Raw genomic sequence first — 20,789 nt, 5'->3', positions numbered from 1 at the left:
GTTTAAATGTATTTTGCTAACAGTAAACAAAGAAGTTGCTACTAAAATGTATACACCAGTACTTAGCAGCACTTCCCAAACAATTCCTGTGTCAATTGAAAAAAATATGTGAATCGATAGTATTCCTTTAAACAAATCAATCACACTTCTGTGAAATCAAACTGTCCACTTAGGTAGCAACACTGAGTGACAATCAATTTCACATGCTGTTGTGCAAATAGAATAGATAAGTGGAAATTATAGGCAATTAGTAAGACATCCCCAATAAAGGAGTGGTTCTGCAGGTGGTGACCACAGACCACTTCTCAGTTCCTATGCTTTCTGGCTGATGTTTTGGTCACTTCTGAATGTTGGCAGTGCTTTCACTCTAGTGGTAGCATGAGACTACAACCCACACAATTTGCTCAGGTAGTGCAGCTCATCCAGGATGGCACCTAAATGCGAGCTGTGGCAAAAAAGGTTTTGCTGTGTCTGTCAGCATGGTGTCCAGTGCATGGAGGCCGCTAACAGGAGACAGGCCAGTACATCAGGAGATGTGGAGGAGGCCATAGGAAGGCAACAACCCAGCAGCGGGACCGGTACCTCTGCCTTTGTGCAAGAAGGAAAAGGAGAAGCACTGCCAGAGCCCTTCAAAATGATCTCCAGCGGGCCACAAATGTGCATGTGTCTGCTCAAACGGTTATATGAGGGTGGTATGAGGGCCCGCCCACAGGTGGGGCAGTGCTTACAGCCCAACACCATGCAGGACATTTGGCATTTGCCAAAGAACACCATCATTGACAAATTCGCCACTTGCACCGTGCTCTTCACAGATGAAAGCAGGTTCACTGAGAACATGTGACAGTGGCTGGAGACGCTGTGGAGAACGTTCTGCTGCCTGCAACATCCTCCAGCATGACTGGTTTGGCAGCGGGTCAGTAATGGTTTGGAGTGGCATTTCTTTGGGGGCCGCACAGCCTTCCATCTGCTCACCAGAAGAAGCCGGGCTGCCATTAGGTACTGAGATGAGACCCTCAGACCCCTTGTGAGACCATATGCTGATGCGGTTGGGCCTGGGATCCTCCTAATGCGAGACAATGCTAGACCTCCTAATGCAAGACAATGCTAGACCTCATGTGGTTGGAGTATGTCAGCAGTTCCTGCAAGATTAAGGCGTTTGATTAGCTATAGTGGTTTTTTTTTTTCCTACTTTAATTTTGAGTGTGACTTTAAATCCAGACCTCTATTGGTTGATAAATTTGATTTCCATTGATAATTTTTGTGTGATTTTGTTGTCAGCACATTAAACTATGTAAAGAACTAAGGGCCATATGCAATTCACTTTTTCACCTGAGTTTTCTCCTAGGAGAAAAATGTCATCTTTGATTTAAAATAACTTTTAGCACTTTGCAATGGAAAAAAGTATCAATAAGTAGGAATAAAGTACTATCAAAATTATTTTGAGTATTTTTTTGCTTGCTGGTGGCTTAAAAGGCATTTTATTGACAAGTTTTAAAATATCACCTAGGAGAAAACTCAGGTGAAAAAGTGAATTGCATATGGCCCTAAGTGTTTGTTTAATAAGAATATTTAATTCATTCAGAGTTAGTATGTCTTATTTTTGTGTTCCCTTTATTATTATGAACAGTGTACATGATGGTCTGGCCCAGTATTATCAAAAATTTGGGACAGACATAAAAACCTTGTACACCAGTGCTATTTCAGCGAACAATCAACCTTCTCATCCAATAATTGCGATTACCTATCCAGCCTCTATTTTATTTCACAATACTGCTGGTATCACAATCATTACCATAATTTACTAATTATCATCACCAAATAGGCGATCCATGTAAAAGACAAAGGGGCCTGATACAAGAAAGGCCAGTCATTTTTCCCTGCGCATGACAATTTTACCGGTCCTAACGCCAGACGAGTACATCCCATTACTCATGTGCTTTACCAGGATAACGCACATTACAATGGTAACGACATTACGCTGCATGTTACCACAGCAAAGTACTTGTCATCCTGGTAATGTGCTTGGCGTTGATGGGGTGATGGATGGTGCTCCCCTGGCATTACGACTAGTAAAATTTCCATGCGCTACTTGTACACGGCAGATTGACCGGCCTTACATGTATCTGGTCCAAGGGCCGCTATCCAATTAGCTTTCCTCCTGAGTTTTCTCACAGGAGATGTTTGTATTTCAAATGTTTTTATTAATGTTTTCACAAAGAGATATTACAGCCCAACGAGGTAAAAGCAGTAGCTATGGCACAGGAGATGTGTTCACCCTTTAGTCCTCATCAAGCAAGTATGTAAAGAAATTTGGCTGGATTATATACCGGTTAAGGGCTTTGCCTTTGATATGGTAGACAAGGGTTCGAGTCCTGCTTAGGTTCAGTACCTATTCAGTGAGGAGTCCTTAGGCATAACTCCCTAACACTGCAGGGTGGCCTCTTGAGTGCTCCCTTAGTGGCTGCATTCCTTGAGTGCTTTGAGTCTGACAGGAGAAAAGCGCGATACAAATATTAGGATTATTATTCTTTACCAGGGCCGGATTTACAACCCAGGAGCCTGTAGGCACAGCCCTCTGGCGCACTAATCTCCGCCCCTCAACATAGGCCACACCACCCAAGTAAAAGTATAATCTAATCTCTGCATTATGTCACTAATTGATCTTAGAATCTTCCAATCTGATCACTGTCTCATGTCAAACTTAAGCTGGGAATAAACCATGAGATTTTTTGGCAGATAGATGGTTCAATAGATAATTTCCAACATGTCCGATCTGATTTTCGATCATTTTTCTTATTGATTTCTCATAGAAGTGATGGAAATCGATCAGAAAAAAAAAAATCGGAAAATCGATCGAACAGTAAATCTGCTGAAAACTCTCAACGTGTATTCCCAGCATTATTGACATGAAACAAGGATTAGGGTATAAGATCCCGAAGTCAGTGATATGAGGCAGAGATTATACTGTAAGCTTCTGAGGGTAATTAGTGACATATGGCAGGGAATTCCCAATATCCAATCGTCGGTATAAAAAGCGTTTGGGAATATAAACGTTGTTTTTCTTTTTTTTTTTTTCCAGCATTCCAACATACGTTAAGGCTTTAAACACTCACATAAACAGGAGGGAGGTCACCATCACATAAACAGGAGGGAGGACAACTCATCGGGACAACTGACCCCTCTCTACACTGACATTAAATAGTACTCATACCTGTCAGGTGAAGCATCCAAAGCTTTCCTCACTCCCTAATAGAATACACATGGTGTTCAAGCTGAGGAGTATGCCGAACATCCACTCGAGGTGGCTGGGTACCACCTCTGGGTTCTGCATGCTCAGAGGCTTACATATAATTTGGTTTCTATTACAGAGTGATGAGGAGCTTTGGATGCTTCACCTGACCATTATATGCTCTGGTTCTATTTAAGGACAGTGTAGAGATGGGACAGTTGTCCTGATGAGCATGAAACTCTGCACATGGACAGGATGCCCACAGGGAATGAAAAAGGGCACCCCCAACATCCAAGGCAGTCTAGTGGTCCCCAGGCTGCCCTCCCTATTCTATGCCCCATCACACACATCTCAGCTCCTAAATGTATAGCCATACCAAATTTCTTCCCACATTTTGTAATCATCACCATCCTAGGCAAATCTTTGTCATTCCCAAACAAGTGCAGCATGTGGAGGGATATTATGGCATGCAGAGTTTGCAGCATGTGGAGGCATATTATGGCATGCAGAGTTTGCAGCATGTGGAGGCATATTATGGCATGCAGAGTTTGCAGCATGTGGAGGCATATTATGGCATGCAGAGTTTGCAGCATGTGGAGGCATATTATGGCATGCAGAGTTTGCAGCATGTGGAGGGATATTATGGCATGCAGAGTTTGCAGCATGTGGAGGCATATTATGGCATGCAGAGTTTGCAGCATGTGGAGGCATATTATGGCATGCAGAGTTTGCAGCATGTGGAGGCATATTATGGCATGCAGAGTTTGCAGCATGTGGAGGCATATTATGGCATGCAGAGTTTGCAGCATGTGGAGGCATATTATGGCATGCAGAGTTTGCAGCATGTGGAGGCATATTATGGCATGCAGAGTTTGCAGCATGTGGAGGCATATTATGGCATGCAGAGTTTGCAGCATGTGGAGGGATATTATGGCATGCAGAGTTTGCAGCATGTGGAGGCATATTATGGCATGCAGAGTTTGCAGCATGTGGAGGCATATTCCCTTCATTTTCTTCCTCTTCATATTTCGTTCTGCATCCTTCAGCAGATTTACATGAAACACTTGGCTCCACTTGATGCCCTCTCTAGCGAACACTTTCATTCCAGTGCAGGAGACTTGGGCGCAGCAGTGAGTAACTTCAGCGCAGTCAGAAGACGGAGCTGAAGTTACTTATAAAACACTATAATTCGGCCTCCAGCAATTGCTGGAAGACAAATTATTTAATTCCCTACCATCCATGGCGGCCTGGAGGGGGAATACAAATATTTAACGTCGATTGGGCCTGAAAGATAAATCGAATTTAAACCAAAATCGTGATCACCAAGATCACAATTTCGGAATCGTCAAAGCGGCATTTATCGCAATAACATAATTTCCACATGGGGGAATTTTGCAGAAGTGGCTTCAAACTTCCCTGCGCGTGCGGCCCGCAGCGTTGGACATACCTTCCGCACGAGTCGAAACACTGTCCATCCTCTATCGCTGTCTGCAGGCTCTTGTGCTTGGCAAAACTCTGGGTTCCTGTATGTCACATGACATAAAGGAAGTATTCCGTGCATTAGAGCCTGCAGGAGGCGAAGTGGATAGACGGGCATCGCTGGACTTGTGCTTGAAGCTATGTCCAGAACTGATACAGCTTGGGGGACAGAGGAGGCACAGAGAGATACAGAGTGGGCACAGAGAGAAACAGAGCAGGCACAGAGACACAAATGGGGCAAGAGAAACCCAGAGGAGGCATAAAGAGGGAAAGGGGGCACAAAGAGAGACAGGAGACAGAGGGGGAACAAATAGGCAAAGAGGGGGAACAAAGCTTGATTTGAAGGAAATCGTGAATCGAAATCACAATTTCAGACAGAAATCGCTCAACTCAATTTTTTCCTAAAATCGTTCAGACTTAAGGTCGATTGGAATTTGTGCAGGAGCAGGATAAGCCATATAGGCTGTATCCTGCACCCAAGTCTCCTGCGCCGATTCCTCTTGTACACCTCTCTAGCTGTGTCCCTGCAGCACTTCCCTTCCTCCCTCCCTAGTTGTGTCCCTGTGCTGCGAGTATAGTCTCCCCAATCTATATGTTTGCAGATGCAGGCAAAAAAACACTCACCCTCCACCCCACTGGCAGCGGCTCTTCTCTCTACCTTACGCCAGCGGCATCTCCAGTTTTGTAATAGTCATCCATTGATGAGGTCATCAAAGGAGGACCCTTAAAGGAGAACTGTAGTGAGAGGTATATGGAGGCTGCCATATTGATTTCCTTTTAAGCTATACCAGTTGCCTGGCAGCCCTGCTGATCTATTTGGCTGCAGTAGTGTGAATCACACCAGAAACAAGCATGCAGCTAATCTTGTCAGAGCTTACAAAAATGTCAAACACCAGATCTGCTGCATGCTTGTTCAGGGTCTAGGGCTAAAAGTATTGGAGGCAGAGGATCTGCAGGATAGCCAGGTAACTGGTATTGCTTAAAAGGAAATCAATATGGTAGCCTCCATATACCTTTCACTACAGTTCTCCTTTAAAGACATGGATACCGGAGATACTGCTGGTGTAGTGTAAAAGGACCACTGTCAATTGGACGGAGGGTGAGTGCTACTTCCGCCTTTATCTGCAAACATATGCATCGAGGGGAGGAGAGCGCACTCACATCGTAGGGACACAACTAGGAAGCGAGTGGAGCAGAGAAGCAGCGGTTAATATGACTGACTCATGGCGGAGGGGAGGAGTTCGAGAAGGAGGGGCCGCCTATCCCATGTAAGGCGCCTGTAGGCACGTGCCTACAGTGCCTTACATGGGATAGGCGGCCCTGTTCTTTACCTACTTTTTAGCACTTCAATTGCCATGTTCCAGAATATTATTCTGTGGAAAAGATGAAAATGTAGCTACTAGGAGAAAAGTTCTACAAATTGCCCTTTCAGCACCTATCCACTGAAAAATTACTAAGTAGATATTTTTTTTTTCCGGCTCAAGCTATGGAGGTTAAGGCCCAATTATCACTGGACAAAAAAGAAAAAGTTTCACAAACCGTAATGGAATGGAAACTAACGGAGGTGAAGAGATCCTATGTTAATGAATAGGATCCGTTCACATTGCTCCATTCAAAGGGATCCGTTCAGTCCGTTTCACCAAATGGACTGCAAGTTGGGGTCTGCAGTGATTTATTTTTGGGATTGACGATTGCGTAGCGTTGACCGCACGTTAATGGAATGGAGGGTCATGGATGGAAAACTGATGCCTTTATACACTGATCAATTTTCCCTCTGTTCCAGAGTGAACCAGGCCTTAGACATCTGCCTGACTCTCATAGCAACTGTAGTATTTAATATGGGTAAATCTCTGGAACAAAAATAATTTTGTTGTGGAGTTTTCACAAGAAACTTCTGATTATGTACTTTATCATTGTAAAAGGAACATTAAATCCACTGCTGGGAGGAATCCAGAAGAGAACAAAAAGAAGGGTGAAGAGTGAACCACTATGGTGAAGTATGACAGGTATATTAAAAACTGATGTAAAACGAGTGTACTCGCAAAAATGGTTGCTAACCGCAATCTGTGAGAAAGCTGGTAGAGTAACTATTTATCCATCTCTGCTCATGTATCAATGGGCTGGAGTCTTCTGAAGGCAGTTTCTCTCCAACAAAAAAGCTTATTGAATTAAAAAAACAAAACACCAACAAATGGGGGACAAAACCCACTAAAGTGCATGTGGCTGAGGAATAGCAAAAACTGGGTAGGAGATGGCCAAAATGCATAAAGGCTTAAAATATGAAAGGACTGTAAGATGGCGACCTAAAGTCTTGTAAGTAGTTGTGGGATGAAACAAAGTCGAAATGGTTTATCTGGGACGTCAGTTTGTTTCATGGGTCCCAGTTCCCACATGATCAGGTTTTCATTGCCCTTCCAGATCCAGTACCTGTATACTAGTTATTGGTCTTTTGTAGCTTGTATACTTCCATCATCCATGAAATTCATGGCTATAATTACTAGGTATTTTCCAGTGGTGTTATTCCAGGGATTTTATCGGATTTTCACCTGTAGTCAGTAAGGAATTTTTTTCCTTATAGGGCTATTTGATCAAAGCCTTGTAAGGGTTTATTCGATTTCCTCTGGATCAGCTGAGATATGCGAGGGAGCAGGCTAAGTGTTGTAACTTATTTTCTAGTTGAACTCAACCCAAATAACTATGGGCCCGATTCACAAAGCTTTTCTGTTAAATTATCTCACCTTATTTATTTATCTCTCCTTAACCACTTAAGGACCGCCCCCAGCCGATGGGCGGCGGCAAAGTCCGGGCCCAAACGACCGCAATACGCCCATCGGCGGGGGCGGCTGCGGGAGAGGCTATGCGGCGATCGCGTCATTCATAACGCGATCAGCCGCTGGGGACTGGCTCCGCCCACCGTTCGCTGTAACCCGCCGGCCGTTCGGAAGCGCCGGCGGGTTACTAGCACCCAGATTGCCGCTGCACGTATGTATAATAGGCTTTGTAATGTATACAAAGCCTATTATACTGGCTGCCTCCTGCCCTGGTGGTTCCAGTGTCCGAGGGACCACCAGGGCAGGCTGCAGCCACCCTAGTCTGCACCCAAGCACACTGATTTCCCCCCCCCCTGATCGCCCACAGCACCCCTCAGACACCCCCCAGACCACTGTTTGCACCCAGTCACCCCCCTAATCACCCATCAATCACTCCCTGTCACTATCTGTAAACGCTATTTTTTTTTTAGTCCCTAATCTGCCCCCTACTCCCTCCTGATCACCCCCCCACCCCTCAGATTCTCCCCAGACCCCCCCCCCCCCCCGTGTACTGTATGCATCTATCCCCCCTGATCACCTGTCAATCACCCGTCAATCACCCCCTGTCACTGCTACCCATCAATCAGCCCCTAACCTGCCCCTTGCGGGCAATCTGATCACCCACCCACACCAATAGATCGCCCGCAGATCCGACATCCGATCCCCTCCCAAGTGCAGTGTTTACATCTCTTCTCTCCTCTAAACACCCACTAATTACCCATCAATCACCCCCTATCACTACCTGTCACTGTTACCCATCAGATTAGACCCTAATCTGCCCCTTGCGGGCACCCAATCACCCGCCCACACGCTCAGATTGCCCTCAGACCCCCCCTTATCAATTCGCCAGTGCAATATTTACATCTGTTATTCCCTGTAATAACCCACTGATCACCTGTCAATCACCTATCAATCACCCCCTGTCACTGCCACCCATCAATCAGCACCTAACCTGCCCCTTGCGGGCAATCTGATCACCCACCCACACCAATAGATCGCCCGCAGATCCGACATCAGATCACCTCCCAAGTGCAGTGTTTACATCTGTTCTCTCCTCTAAACACCCACTAATTACCCATCAATCACCCCCTATCACTGTTACCCATCAGATTAGACTCTAATCTGCCCCTTGCGGGCACCCAATCACCCGCCCACACCTCAGAACGCCCTCAGACCCCAGCCCTGATCACCTCGCTAGTGCATTGCTTGCATCTATTTCCCCCCTCTAATCACACCTTGAGACACCCATCAATCACCTCCTGTCACCCCCTAGCACACCTACCCATCAGATCAGGCCCTAATTTGCCCCGTGTGGGCTCCTGATCACTCGGCCAAACCCTCAGATCCCCCTCAGACCCCCTTCCGATCACCTCCCCAGTGCATTGATTGCATCTATTTTCCCCTCTAACCGCCCCCTGAGACACCCATCAATCACCTCCTGTCACCCCCCTAGCACTCCTATCCATCAGATCAGGCCCCAAACATACTTTCATCTAAGAGGCCACCCTGCTTATGACCGGTTACACAAAATTTGCCCCCTCATAGACCACCTGTCATCAAAATTTGCAGATGCTTATACCCCTGAACAGTCATTTTGAGAAATTTGGTTTCCAGACTACTCACAGTTTTGGGCCCGTAAAATGCCAGGGCAGTATAGGAACCCCACAAGTGACCCCATTTTAGAAAGAAGACACCCCAAGGTATTCTGTTAGGTGTATGATGAGTTCATAGAAGATTTTATTTTTTGTCAAAAGTTAGCGGAAATTGGATTTTTATTGTTTTTTTCACAAAGTGTCATTTTTCACTAACTTGTGCCAAAAAATAAAATCTTCTATGAACTCACCATACCCCTAACGGAATACCTTGGGGTGTCTTCTTTCTAAAATGGGGTCACTTGTGGGGTTCCTATACTGCCCTGGCATTTTAGGGGCCCTAAACCGTGAGGAGTAGTCTAGAAAACAAATGCCTCAAAATGACCTGTGAATAGGACGTTGGGCCCCTTAGCGCACCTAGGCTGCAAAAAAGTGTCACACATGTGGTATCGCCATACTCAGGAGAAGTAGTATAATGTGTTTTGTGGTGTATTTTTACACATACCCATGCTGGGTGGGAGAAATCTCTCTGTAAATGGACAATGGTGTGTAAAAAAAAAAAATCAAAAATGTGTCATTTACAGAGATATTTCTCCCACCCAGCATGGTTATATGTAAAAATACACCACAAAACACATTATACTACTTCTTCTGAGTACGGCGATACCACATGTGTGACACTTTTTTGCAGCCTAACTGTGCTAAGGGGCCCAAAGTCCAATGAGTACCTTTAGGATTTCACAGGTCATTTTGAGACATTTGGGTTCAAGACTACTCCTCACGGTTTAGGGCCCCCAAAATGCCAGGGCAGTATAGGAACCCCACAAGTGATCCCATTTTAGAAAGAAGACACCCCAAGGTATTCCGTTAGGAGTATGGTGAGTTCATAGAAGATTTTATTTTTTGTCACAAGTTAGCGGAAAATGACACTTTGTGAAAAAAAACAATTAAAATCAATTTCCGCTAACTTGTGACAAAAAAAAAAAAATTCTTCTATGAACTCACCATCCTCCTAACGGAATAACTTGGGGTGTCTTCTTTCTAAAATGGGGTAATTTGTGGGGTTCCTATACTGTCCTGGCATTTTAGGGGCCCTAAACAGTGAGGAGTAGTCTTGAAACGAAATTTCTCAAAATGACCTGTGTAATCCTAAAGGTACTCATTGAACTTTGGGCCCCTTAGCGCAGTTAGGGTGCAAAAAAGTGCCACACATGTGGTATCGCCGTACTCAGGAGAAGTAGTATAATGTGTTTTGGGGTGTATTTTTCCACATACCTATGCTGAGTGGGAGAAATATCTCTATAAATAGACAATTGTGTGTAAAAAAAATAAAACAATTGTCATTTACGGAGATATTTCTCCCACCCAGCATGGGTATGTGTAAAAATACACCCCAAAACACATTATACTACTTCTCCTGAGTACGGCAATACCACATGTGTGGCACTTTTTTGCAGCCTAACTGCGCTAAGGGGCCCAAAGTCCAATGAGCATCTTTAGGCTTTACAGGGGTGCTTACAATTAGGCACCCCCCAAAATGCCAGGACAGTGAACACACCCCACAAATGACCCCATTTTGGAAAGTAGACACTTCAAGGTATTCAGAGAGGAGCATAGTGAGTCCGTGGCAGATTTAATTTTTTTTTGTCGCAAGTTAGAAGAAATGGAAACTTTTTTTTTTTCACAAAGTGTCATTTTCCGCTAACTTGTGACAAAAAATAAAATCTTCTATGAACTCACCATGCCTCTCACTGAATACTTTGGGATGTCTTTTTTCCAAAATGGGGTCATTTGGGGGGTATTTGTACTATCCTGGAATTTTAGCCCCTCATGAAACCTGACAGGTGCGCAGAAAAGTCAGAGATGCTTGAAAATGGGAAAATTCACTTTTGGCACCATAGTTTGTAAACGCTATAACTTTTACCCAATCCAATAAATCTACACTCAATGGGTTTTTTTTTTTTTTATCAAAGACATGTAGCAGAATAACTTTCGCACTCAAATGTATAGGAAATTTTACTTTATTTGAAAAATGTCAGCACAGCAAGTTAAAAAAGTCATTTTTTTGCCAAAATTCATGTCTTTTTTGATGAATATAATAAAAACTAAAACTCGCAGCAGCAATCAAGTAGCAGCAAAAGAAAGCTGTATTAGTGACAAGAAAAGGAGGTAAAATTCCTTTAGGTGGTAGGTTGTATGACCGAGCAATAAACCGTGAAAGCTGCAGTGGTCTGAATGGAGAAAAAGGCTCTGGTCCTTAAAGGACTTACGAGCCCAAAATGTCTAAAAAAGCAAAGTACCTGTAAGCTGTTTAAATGCACGGAGGACGCCGTCCGCGCCCTCCGTGCAGTTCCGCCGGGTCCCCTTCCTGAGATCGCCCCCCGCGCCGACCCCGACCCCCCAGGCCGGGTCGGGCTCTCGTGCCGCTCTCAATATGGCCGCTTCCATTGGCCGCGGCTGCGCAGTCCGCCTGGCCGCGAGTGCGGCTGCGCAGCTCTACGGCCAACCCCCCGAACCACGCACTGTAGCGTGGATCGGAGGGGTTGGCCGTAGAGCTGCGCAGCCGCACTCGCGGCCAGGCGGACTGCGCAGCCGCGGCCAATGGAAGCGGCCAAATTGAGAGCGGCACGAGAGCCCGACCCGGCCTGGGGGGTCGGGGTCGGCGCGGGGGGCGATCTCAGGAAGGGGACCCGGCGGAACTGCACGGAGGGCGCGGACGGCGTCCTCCGTGCATTTAAACAGCTTACAGGTACTTTGCTTTTTTAGACATTTTGGGCTCGTAAGTCCTTTAAAGAGAATCTGTATTGTTAAAATCGCACAAAAGTAAACATACCAGTGCGTTAGGGGACATCTCCTATTACCCTCTGTCACAATTTCGCCGCTCCTCGCCGCATTAAAAGTGGTTAAAAACAGTTTTAAAAAGTTTGTTTATAAACAAACAAAATGGCCACCAAAACAGGAAGTAGGTTGATGTACAGTATGTCCACACATAGAAAATACATCCATACACAAGCAGGCTGTATACACCCTTCCTTTTGAATCTCAAGAGATCATTTGTGTGTTTCTTTCCCCCTGCATCTCTCATGCACTGAAGTTTCAGGCTGCTCTTTTCTTCCTGCAAACAGCTTTGCCCTTGTCTGAATTTCCTCAGTATGTGAAAGCCCAGCCAGCTCAGAAAACGATTTATCCAGCTAGTAAAAGATAAGAGAGAAGAGAGAAGCTGCTCTAATCTAAATAGTCCACAGGCAGTGTGCAGAGAGGGGCCTGGAAGGGGGAGTTCATAGCAGAACCACAACACTGAAGAACTTGGCAGCCTTCCAGACACAGGCCGACAAGTCTGACAGGGGAAAGATACATTGATTTATTACAGAGACTGTGATAGCAGAAAGTGCTGCAGTAAGCTAGAACACATTAGAATAGCTTTTGGAACTTGTAGGATGATAAAAAACAGGATGCAATTTTTGTTACGGAGTCTCTTTAAGGGGCGAAAAGACTGTGGTCCTCAAGTGGTTAAATGACTTAACTCATGGTTTAGCTCTCGATATTTGACATAACTCATGGTTTAGCTCTCCTTATCTATTTATCTTATAAATTATCTCTCCTTGTTTGTTTATATCATGCATATTAGCACTCCTTAAAAATAAGTAACCTTTGTGAAACAACAATAATCAACAATCAAGAATGTTACTATATCAGACTGGCTCTGAAAATGTGTGAAATGCCAAATCAACTCGTACTCCATAATTTTGTTCCACACCTAGAGGTTAGATGAATTTGTTTCTCAATAATTATGCATGTAGGAAGTACAAATCTCTCTCAGAATTCCAAATAATTCAGATTGAACGTAGTGATAACAAATGAATGCATGCATCAGACATAATACTGGTAACTCTAAACTGTTACTTTAATTCGTGACAAAATCACACAAGGGACAGTGGTCAGTGTAGAGGAAAGGGAAACACACAGCACATGCATGTCAACTGCACAAAGCTATTACTTTAGCTAGAAGTCGATGTCCATCCTGATCCAAAATGATGGCAGCTCTTACAGTGTAAAGAGATGGCTCCTGTGGAAGACAAGGGTAGGAACCATATGAAGTTACATAAATAGGAAATCCAACTTCTGCAGTTTCTGACAATTGTTAGTGCCCCAAGCAAGTCACCCCCACCCAGAGAGTGTGTGTGCCTTGCTACAGTACAGTCTGTGCTGCACAACCCAAGCTGTCAGGCCACAACTGCCAAGTAACAGGAACTCTAGCTGGAAACTGTCCCTCAGTTTGTCTAGCTGCATCTATATTTATATTCTTGTGTATGTTGTTATGCATATTTATTGGGCGTTAATAGAAGGAAATTCTTGAACAAGTTATTAGCATACACATCCTGTAAGCCTTAACCTCTTAAGGACCACGGGCTTAAACTCCCCTAAAGACCAGGCCATTTTTTCACAAAAAGGGCCACTGCAGCTTTTAGGCCTCGCTACAGGGCCGTACAACTCAGCAAACAAATGACCCCCCCCTTTTTCTGCCCACCAACAGAGCTCTCTTATTAATTATACCCTCCCCCCCGCCAGCCAATCACTGTGATCAGCTGTCATAGGCATCAGCCGATGACAGCTGATCACTGCTATGTCTCCCAGAGGGACAGCCATGTCAAATGGCTGTCCCCAGTACAGCACTGCCATAGATCGCCGCTGGGAGACTGAAGGCAGAGTGGAGCTCCGTCATCCAAGCGGAGATGTGCGCACATCGGCGCACGCTATTTCCCGCAAACCACTGCTCCAGGACCTTACGCCGATCTGCGTTAGGCGGTCCTGGGGCTGCCGCCATTTTAACTGCTTCTATTTTCAAGATTGGCTTCAAGCCAATCCTGATATCATTTCCTCCCTTACTCTCCTCTGCCTGAATGTGTATGCATTGCCCGCCCTCCTACCAGTCTTCAGGCACTCCCACCCAGCTCTGCAATAGAAAGTGCACTGTCTCAGCATGAGAAATATTGGCCAATCAGAGAGGAACAGAGGTGTGGGAGGGGAAAACAGGAGGGAAAGAGGATTCAGCCAATCGTGCTGCATTAGTTAAGTCTGAGAGGAAAGTAAAGAAGCAAAAAAAAAAAAATCCAGTATGCCCTGCAACTTCCTTTGTGCGGCAATGTACCAAATAAGAGTCAGGTAAACTGGGGAATGATCATTTATCAACAAGAAATGTAATAGTGATTTTTAACTTTTGCATCCCTATGGTTCAAGCGATATTACTGGTTAACATAGAGCTAACCTGCAAGTTTACGGGGGTCATTACCATTTTTACAATGGAGAACAGAGAATTCCATTGATCACAGTGGACAAACCGGACACGGGAAAGAAGGAAGAGATTGATGAGCAGACTACGTGGGAGTCAAGTATGAGGTGTGTGTTTATTTTGACTTTTATTTTTCAGTTCAGGATTACTTTAAATGTGCATGCACACCTTACTGTGTTATGCTACATACAGGCGCTGGAATGAACTGGTGGACAATAAAGACCACCAATTTACTTTCGGCAATTCTGGACTTGTAGATATAGTATAAACTATGTTTTATGTTTGTTTTCAATGTGCTTTTGAAGTGTTTACTACTTAACAGTTTTATACAATACAGATAGTCCCCGACTTACGAACACCCGACTTAAGATACGAACGGCATGGATTCTGTGTTTCCAGCCAGCACAGTTCTGGAAAAACCTTTGTACAGATGAAACCAAGATCAACCTCTACGAGAATGATGCCAAGAAAAAAGTATGGCGAAGGCATGGAACAGCTCATTATCCAAAGCATACCACATAATCTGTAAAACATGGTGGAGGCAGTGGAATGGCTTGGGTGCATGGCTGCTAGTGGCACAGGGACACTAGTGTTCATTGATGATGTCACACAGGACAGAAGCAACCAAATGAATTCTGAGGTGTTCAGAGACATACTGTCTACTCAAATCCAGATAAATGCAGTCAAATTGATTGGGCAGCATTTAATGATACAGATGAACAATTACCAAAAACATAGAGCCAAAGCAACCCAGGAGTTTATTAAAGAAAAGAAGTGGAAAATTCTTAAATGGCCAAGTCAGTCACTTGATCTTAAACCAATTGAGCATGCATTTCATTTGATGAAGACTAAATTTCAGACAGAAAGGCATACAAATAAACAGCAACTGAAAGCCGCTGCAGTAAAAGCCTGGCAGAGCATTAACCACCCTGGCGTTCTGATTAAATCGCCAGGGTGGCTGCGGGAGGGTTTTTTTTAAATAAAAAAAAAACTATTTCATGCAGCCAACTGAAAGTTGGCTGCATGAAAGCCCACTAGAGGGCGCTCCGGAGGCGTTCTTCCGATCGCCTCCGGCGCCCATAATAAACAAGGAAGGCCGCAATGAGCGGCCTTCCTTGTTTTGCTTACATCGTCGCCATAGCGACGAGCGGAGTGACGTCATGGACGTCAGCCGACGTCCTGACGTCAGCCGCCTCCGATCCAGCCCTTAGCGCTGGCCGGAACTGTTTGTTCCGGCTACGCTGGGCTCGGGCGGCTGGGGGGACCCTCTTTCGCCGGGGAAGATCTTCCCCGTGTGTTTACATTTACCCTGCGAGCCGCCGATCGGCTCGCAGGGTGTTCACGGAGACACCCTCCGTGAACTGACATGGAACGGCCGCTCATACGAGCGGCCGTTTCCATGGTATACACTTCAGGATTCAGGGGCGTGTATATACGCTCCGAGAATCCGGAAGTGGTTAAACGAAAATGCAGGGCTGTGGAGTCGGAGTCGTGGAGTCGGAGTCGTGCAATTTTGGGTGCCTGGAGTCGGAGTCGGGAAAAAATGCACCGACTCAGACTCCTAATGAATTTGTAACTGTAATTAAAATAGAAAATATGATAAAATGTTCTATTTCTCAGATAATAGTCATTAAAAATAATGTATATATACACAGTATATATACAGTAATAGCTGTGCTTAGTCCACAAAGATGAAATAAACCAATCAAAATTAGTTACTTGTGCTGCTTCAATAAAGCAGTCCCCGTATTTTTAAGGTCAGATATACATATCTGATTGTGACTGTATATATGATGTGTACACAGGAATCTCTTATATATACTAAATAACATCTATGCTGTAAGAATAAAGCCTGATGTGTAGCTATGTCACTAATAGAGATGGTCAACGAGATGGAAATAATTCTGCATTGATGCTGATTTATGCAAATGTATGCACTCCCTTTGCTGATGAAATAAAATAATTTGATGTTATTAAAATTTGGTTTGGTGACTACAATTTTTTTGCTGTTTCTAGCCACACCCCCTTCAGCACCTCCCTTTCCCTAATAATTTATTTAATGTCCTAACTAGAGGCGATGTGCCTGGATATATGTATGTTTATTCTTATCATTGACCCCTGTGGCTAGGGTCTAATTCGGTGCACTCCCCCCTTCCCCTGTATGTTTGTCAGCATGCAGACAGCTTATGCTGGTGTATGCGCATGGTGCACATGGACACATAACGTTAGCTCCCTTGTGCGACTGGTAAGATGCACTGTCTTTCCCAGGAGAGGAAGTTAGGATGTGTGCTCCTAATCCATTGATAGGTTTGATGCAATGAATGTGTTTGCATGTCTGCACTATGCATGTTACAGGGCCAGAGTTAGGACACCTATGTTTACCTGGGTACTTCTACGCAGTATAGGTGACTAAGCATAAGAATGCATTCTTCTGTGAACTAAAACCCTGGCTTTTAATTTAGCTGTAGGGATAACAGTTGTGCCTGGATGAGTAAATCTGTGAATGCATTTGTTTGAACATTTGCATGTGAGTGTGCGAAGGGTTAATTGATTTTTACAAATTAAAGGGTAACTGAGACGGATGAAAAGTAAAGTTTTATACATACCTGGGGTTTCCTCCAGCCCCCTTCAGGCTAATCAGTCCCTCACTGTCCTCCACCACCCGGATCTTCTGCTATGAGTCCTGGTAATTCAGCCAGTCAGCGCTGTCCGGCCGCACCCCGCTCCCACAGCCAGGAACATTCTGCACCTGCGCAATAGTGCTGCACAGGTGTAGTATGCTCCTGGCGGCAGAGTGTGTGCATGCGCACTACGCTTGACTGACTCAAGTACCTGGACTGATAGCAGAAGATCCAGGTGGTGGAGGAGGACAACGAGGGACTGATTATCCTGAAGGCGACTGGAGGAAGCCCCAGGTATGTATAAAACTTTAATTTCATCTGTCTCAGGTTTACTTTGTTACACAATAGTACTATACTCTACATATGCACTCCCCACAGAGCTGCAGGGAATCCACTGAGAATGCTGTGCACATTGAACACAGAGGTGTTGTCTGTTTACAATCTCCTCATTCCCCTGCAGAGTACCTGCACATCATTCTTACATGCACCCACACTTGATAGATGTTCTTTGTTCCGGTTGTTCCTTTTACAAGTACTCTTACCAAGGACTAGTTTTAGTCTAAAGGGAATAAATATAGTAGTCTACATATCCTTCTCACTTCAGTTGTCTTGTAAAATTCCTAAGCGTTGGCAGTTAAGAGACGAATTTCATGTTACATACTTTTAATCAACAAAATTGTAATATGCAAATTAGAGGAGTCGTGGAGTCGGAGGAATCCTAAACTGAGGAGTCGGTGGATTTTTTGACCGACTCCACAGCCCTGCGAAAATGTACGCAAATTTGCATGGAAAATTCGCAAAGCGAAAACGCAGGTGAATTTCCCATTAAATACACTACTAGTGAATCGCACACTAGCCTTGCGGTGTGCGAATTCTGATGGCTCTGCTGTGCAGATTTTTTTTCTGCACAGTCCACCACACAGAATTTCTGACAAGTGGAAACAGGCCCATTGATTTATATTGGTTATGCGAATCTGCATGCAGATTCACTCTAGTGGAAACAGGCCCTCATAGGACACTCTGCTGGAGGTCTCTGATTGTTTCTGCAATATTTTTTTTTTTAAATTGAAAGAAGGGAGGCTTTTCCCTCCCTCCCGCCTGTGCCGTCCTAAATCGCCATAGGATGGTGATCAGCACTGTTCCCCACCTCTCATAGGCATCAGCTATGAGAGGCCACGCAGTACGAGACGCTCTGAGGGACAGCCCAGTGTCCCTCGTAGAGCGCTGCAGGAGATTGCAGTGCTGTACAAATGTAAACAAATGGGAATTCTTTCCCCTTTCGGCTATAAACAGTCTGCTAGCCGCGATCTCGGCTAGCAGGCTGATCACAGAGCAGAGTTCTGTGAACTGGTAGGGAACAATCACACATTCGCGTTCCCTGCTAAACTGCAGCTCCAGGACTGCTAGTAGCTGCGGCTGCCTCTCAGTATGTCTATTGGAATAGACGCCGCACAGCGCGGCGTCCAAAGTGGAGCTTTGGTCCGCCTCCAGCCAGCGGAGGTTACCGAGTAGCGACCTCCACCGGTATTCAAGGCGGAGGAACATTTCGCAGCCACCGAGGGGAAGTGGAGCTCCACCGGGAGAGACCTGCTGCCTGACCGCCGAGACAGTCACCTGGGATCCCCCCTGAGAGGGATGCTTCCAGACGGCTACAGGAAAACCCCAGCACTTACCTTCTGGCCTCCCGGTAGACCAGGAAACTGCGTCTGTCCTTCCCAGGGACAGGAAGAACACTGAAGGTAGGTGGTAGGAGGTGGCTATTTAAACTTCTCTGTTCTTCCTGTCCCAGGGATGGGCGGTCCAATCTCCTGGTGGACCTGTGGTGGAGTCAAGTGGAATGCATAGATGTGTATAGGAAGAGTAGGGAGAGGGCAGGACACACGGATGTGAGGGAGAGAGAGGCTCACAGGTGTGGGGGAGGAATGCACAGATGAGTATAATGCTGGATACACACGGTGCGTTTGTGCACTCGATTTTCCCGTCGATTCCCGTCGATTCGTTTATTTCCAACATGTCCGATTTGGATTTCGATGGATCGTTAGGTCGATTCGCATGCAAAGTATGCCGAATCGACCTAACGATCCATCGAAATCCAAATCGGACATGTTAGAAAAAAACGAATCGACGGGAATCGACGGGAAAATCGAGTGCACGAACGCACCGTGTGTATCCAGCATTAGAAGGGTGAGAGCAGGACACATGCATGTGAGGGGGGGGGAGAGAGAGAGAGAGAGAGAGAGAGAGAGACTCACAGGTGAGGAGGAGGAATGCACAGATGTGTATAGGAAGAGTAGGGATGGGACAGGGTACACGGATGTGAGGGAGAGAGACTCACAGGTGCGGAGGAATGCACAGATGTGTATAGGAAGAGGACAGGACATACACGGATGTGAGGAAGAGGCTCACAGGTGTGGAGGAGGAATGCACAGATGTGTATAGGAAGAGTAGGGAGGGGACAGGGTACATGGATGTGAGGGAGAGAGACTCACAGGTGCGGAGGAATGCACAGATGTGTATAGGAAGAGGACAGGACATACACGGATGTGAGGAAGAGGCTCACAGGTGTGGAGAAGGGAATGCACAGATGTGTATAGGAAGAGTAGGGAGGGGACAGGGTACACGGATGTGAGGGAGAGAGGCTCACAGGTGTGGAGGAGGAATGCACAGATGTGTATAGGAAGAGTAGGGAGGGGACAGGGTACACGGATGTGAGGGAGAGAGGCTCACAGGTGCGGAGGAATGCACAGATGTGTATAGATAGAGGACAGGACATACACGGATGTGAGGGAGAGAGAGGCTCACAGGTGTGGAGGAGGCATGCACAGATGTGTATAGGAAGAGTAGGGAGGGGACAGGACACACGAATGTGAGGGAGGGGGAGAAGGTAGGAGGAAGACTGCACAGATGAGTACAGGAAAGGGAGAGTACACAAGGATGTGAGGGATAGACACAATGGGCTCTATTCACAAAGCTTTTTCACCTGTTTTCACCTTATCTATGTTACTTTTTTAAGCTTCCAAAGAGCAAAAATATAATATAATTAAGGTAAGAAAAGTAATATTGAAATGAAGTTAATCAGGAACAACTTACTTTGCGTGATTATTTTGCTTGTTAATGTGCTGAAAAGTTATTTTTATCAAATAGGTGATAAGTCATGTTTGAGAAGTTTTGTGAATACAGCCCAATGATGGGAAGAGGTGCCTAGGATTACGCTAGCAGCTTTTTAAATACCGTTGGTGCCTCCATGAAGTCACGGCTGAATCCTGAAGTTTATAAATAGAGACCACGCCCACTCACTGACACTTCCAGTAACATACCCACCCTCTTCCCACCCCTTAGCACAGCCCAAAGCATATGATGCAAAGCAGGTCTGCGCGGTGACGTTGACGCACGGAAGTTTCCAGAACGTATGACGCAAGACGTAGTAATTTTTGCAAGTCACTGTGAGGGCCTTTACTTCTTCTTCTGCCTGTTGTGACCCTTCAGACTTAGCGCCCCAATAGCACCAGATTATAGCTGTGTGCTGCAATGCCACTGATCCTCTCCGAAGTCAGAGAAGGGCTCAGAGAACAGGCAGTAGACATGACTTCTGATTGGGCGGGTCGAGAGTCAGTCATGACGTCACGTCTGGCATGTTGGCGCTGGACAGCGCTATTTGCCGCCGAGCTGTCAGTGACAGTTGCGTGGTGTGGCCTCACTCTGGCAGCTGATTCGCTGATTCTTGTATTGACCTCTCCTGATTGGCTGAGTGTCATGTCGGTCAGTCCC

At 45.5% G+C, this 20,789-nt stretch overlaps 1 protein-coding gene and 1 long non-coding RNA gene across 4 annotated transcripts in view; one reads left to right on the top strand and one right to left on the bottom strand.

The window, feature by feature from the left end:
- Nucleotides 1-15,395, top strand: part of LOC137542229 (uncharacterized) — a 93,830-nt gene extending 78,435 nt beyond the window's left edge. Inside the window, exon 3 of the long non-coding RNA XR_011025384.1 lies at nucleotides 14,738-15,395. This is a non-coding gene — a long non-coding RNA (uncharacterized lncRNA). The remainder of the gene's footprint in view (nucleotides 1-14,737) is intronic.
- Nucleotides 1-20,318, bottom strand: part of COPZ2 (COPI coat complex subunit zeta 2) — a 96,151-nt gene extending 75,833 nt beyond the window's left edge. For 2 of the 3 annotated variants that reach the window (XR_011025383.1, XM_068263987.1), the window contains exons 1-2: nucleotides 20,253-20,307; nucleotides 13,108-13,176 (exon numbers count right to left, since the gene is read on the bottom strand). Coding sequence is in view for 2 of the 3 variants with exons in the window: in XM_068263987.1 (XP_068120088.1) it covers nucleotides 13,108-13,176; nucleotides 20,253-20,267 (84 nt within the window). In the remaining variant the exon portion in view is untranslated. Of the gene's footprint in view, nucleotides 1-13,107; nucleotides 13,177-20,252 lie in introns of all 3 variants that reach the window. The other variant, XM_068263989.1, reaches the window with a different exon arrangement.
- Nucleotides 20,319-20,789: the final 471 nt, after the last annotated feature.

Source organism: Hyperolius riggenbachi, chromosome 12 (genome assembly GCF_040937935.1).
Source record: "Hyperolius riggenbachi isolate aHypRig1 chromosome 12, aHypRig1.pri, whole genome shotgun sequence".
Lineage (NCBI taxonomy): Eukaryota > Metazoa > Chordata > Amphibia > Anura > Hyperoliidae > Hyperolius > Hyperolius riggenbachi.
The sequence above is the reverse complement of the archived record's forward strand: the minus strand, read 5'-3'. Positions and strand labels throughout refer to the sequence as shown.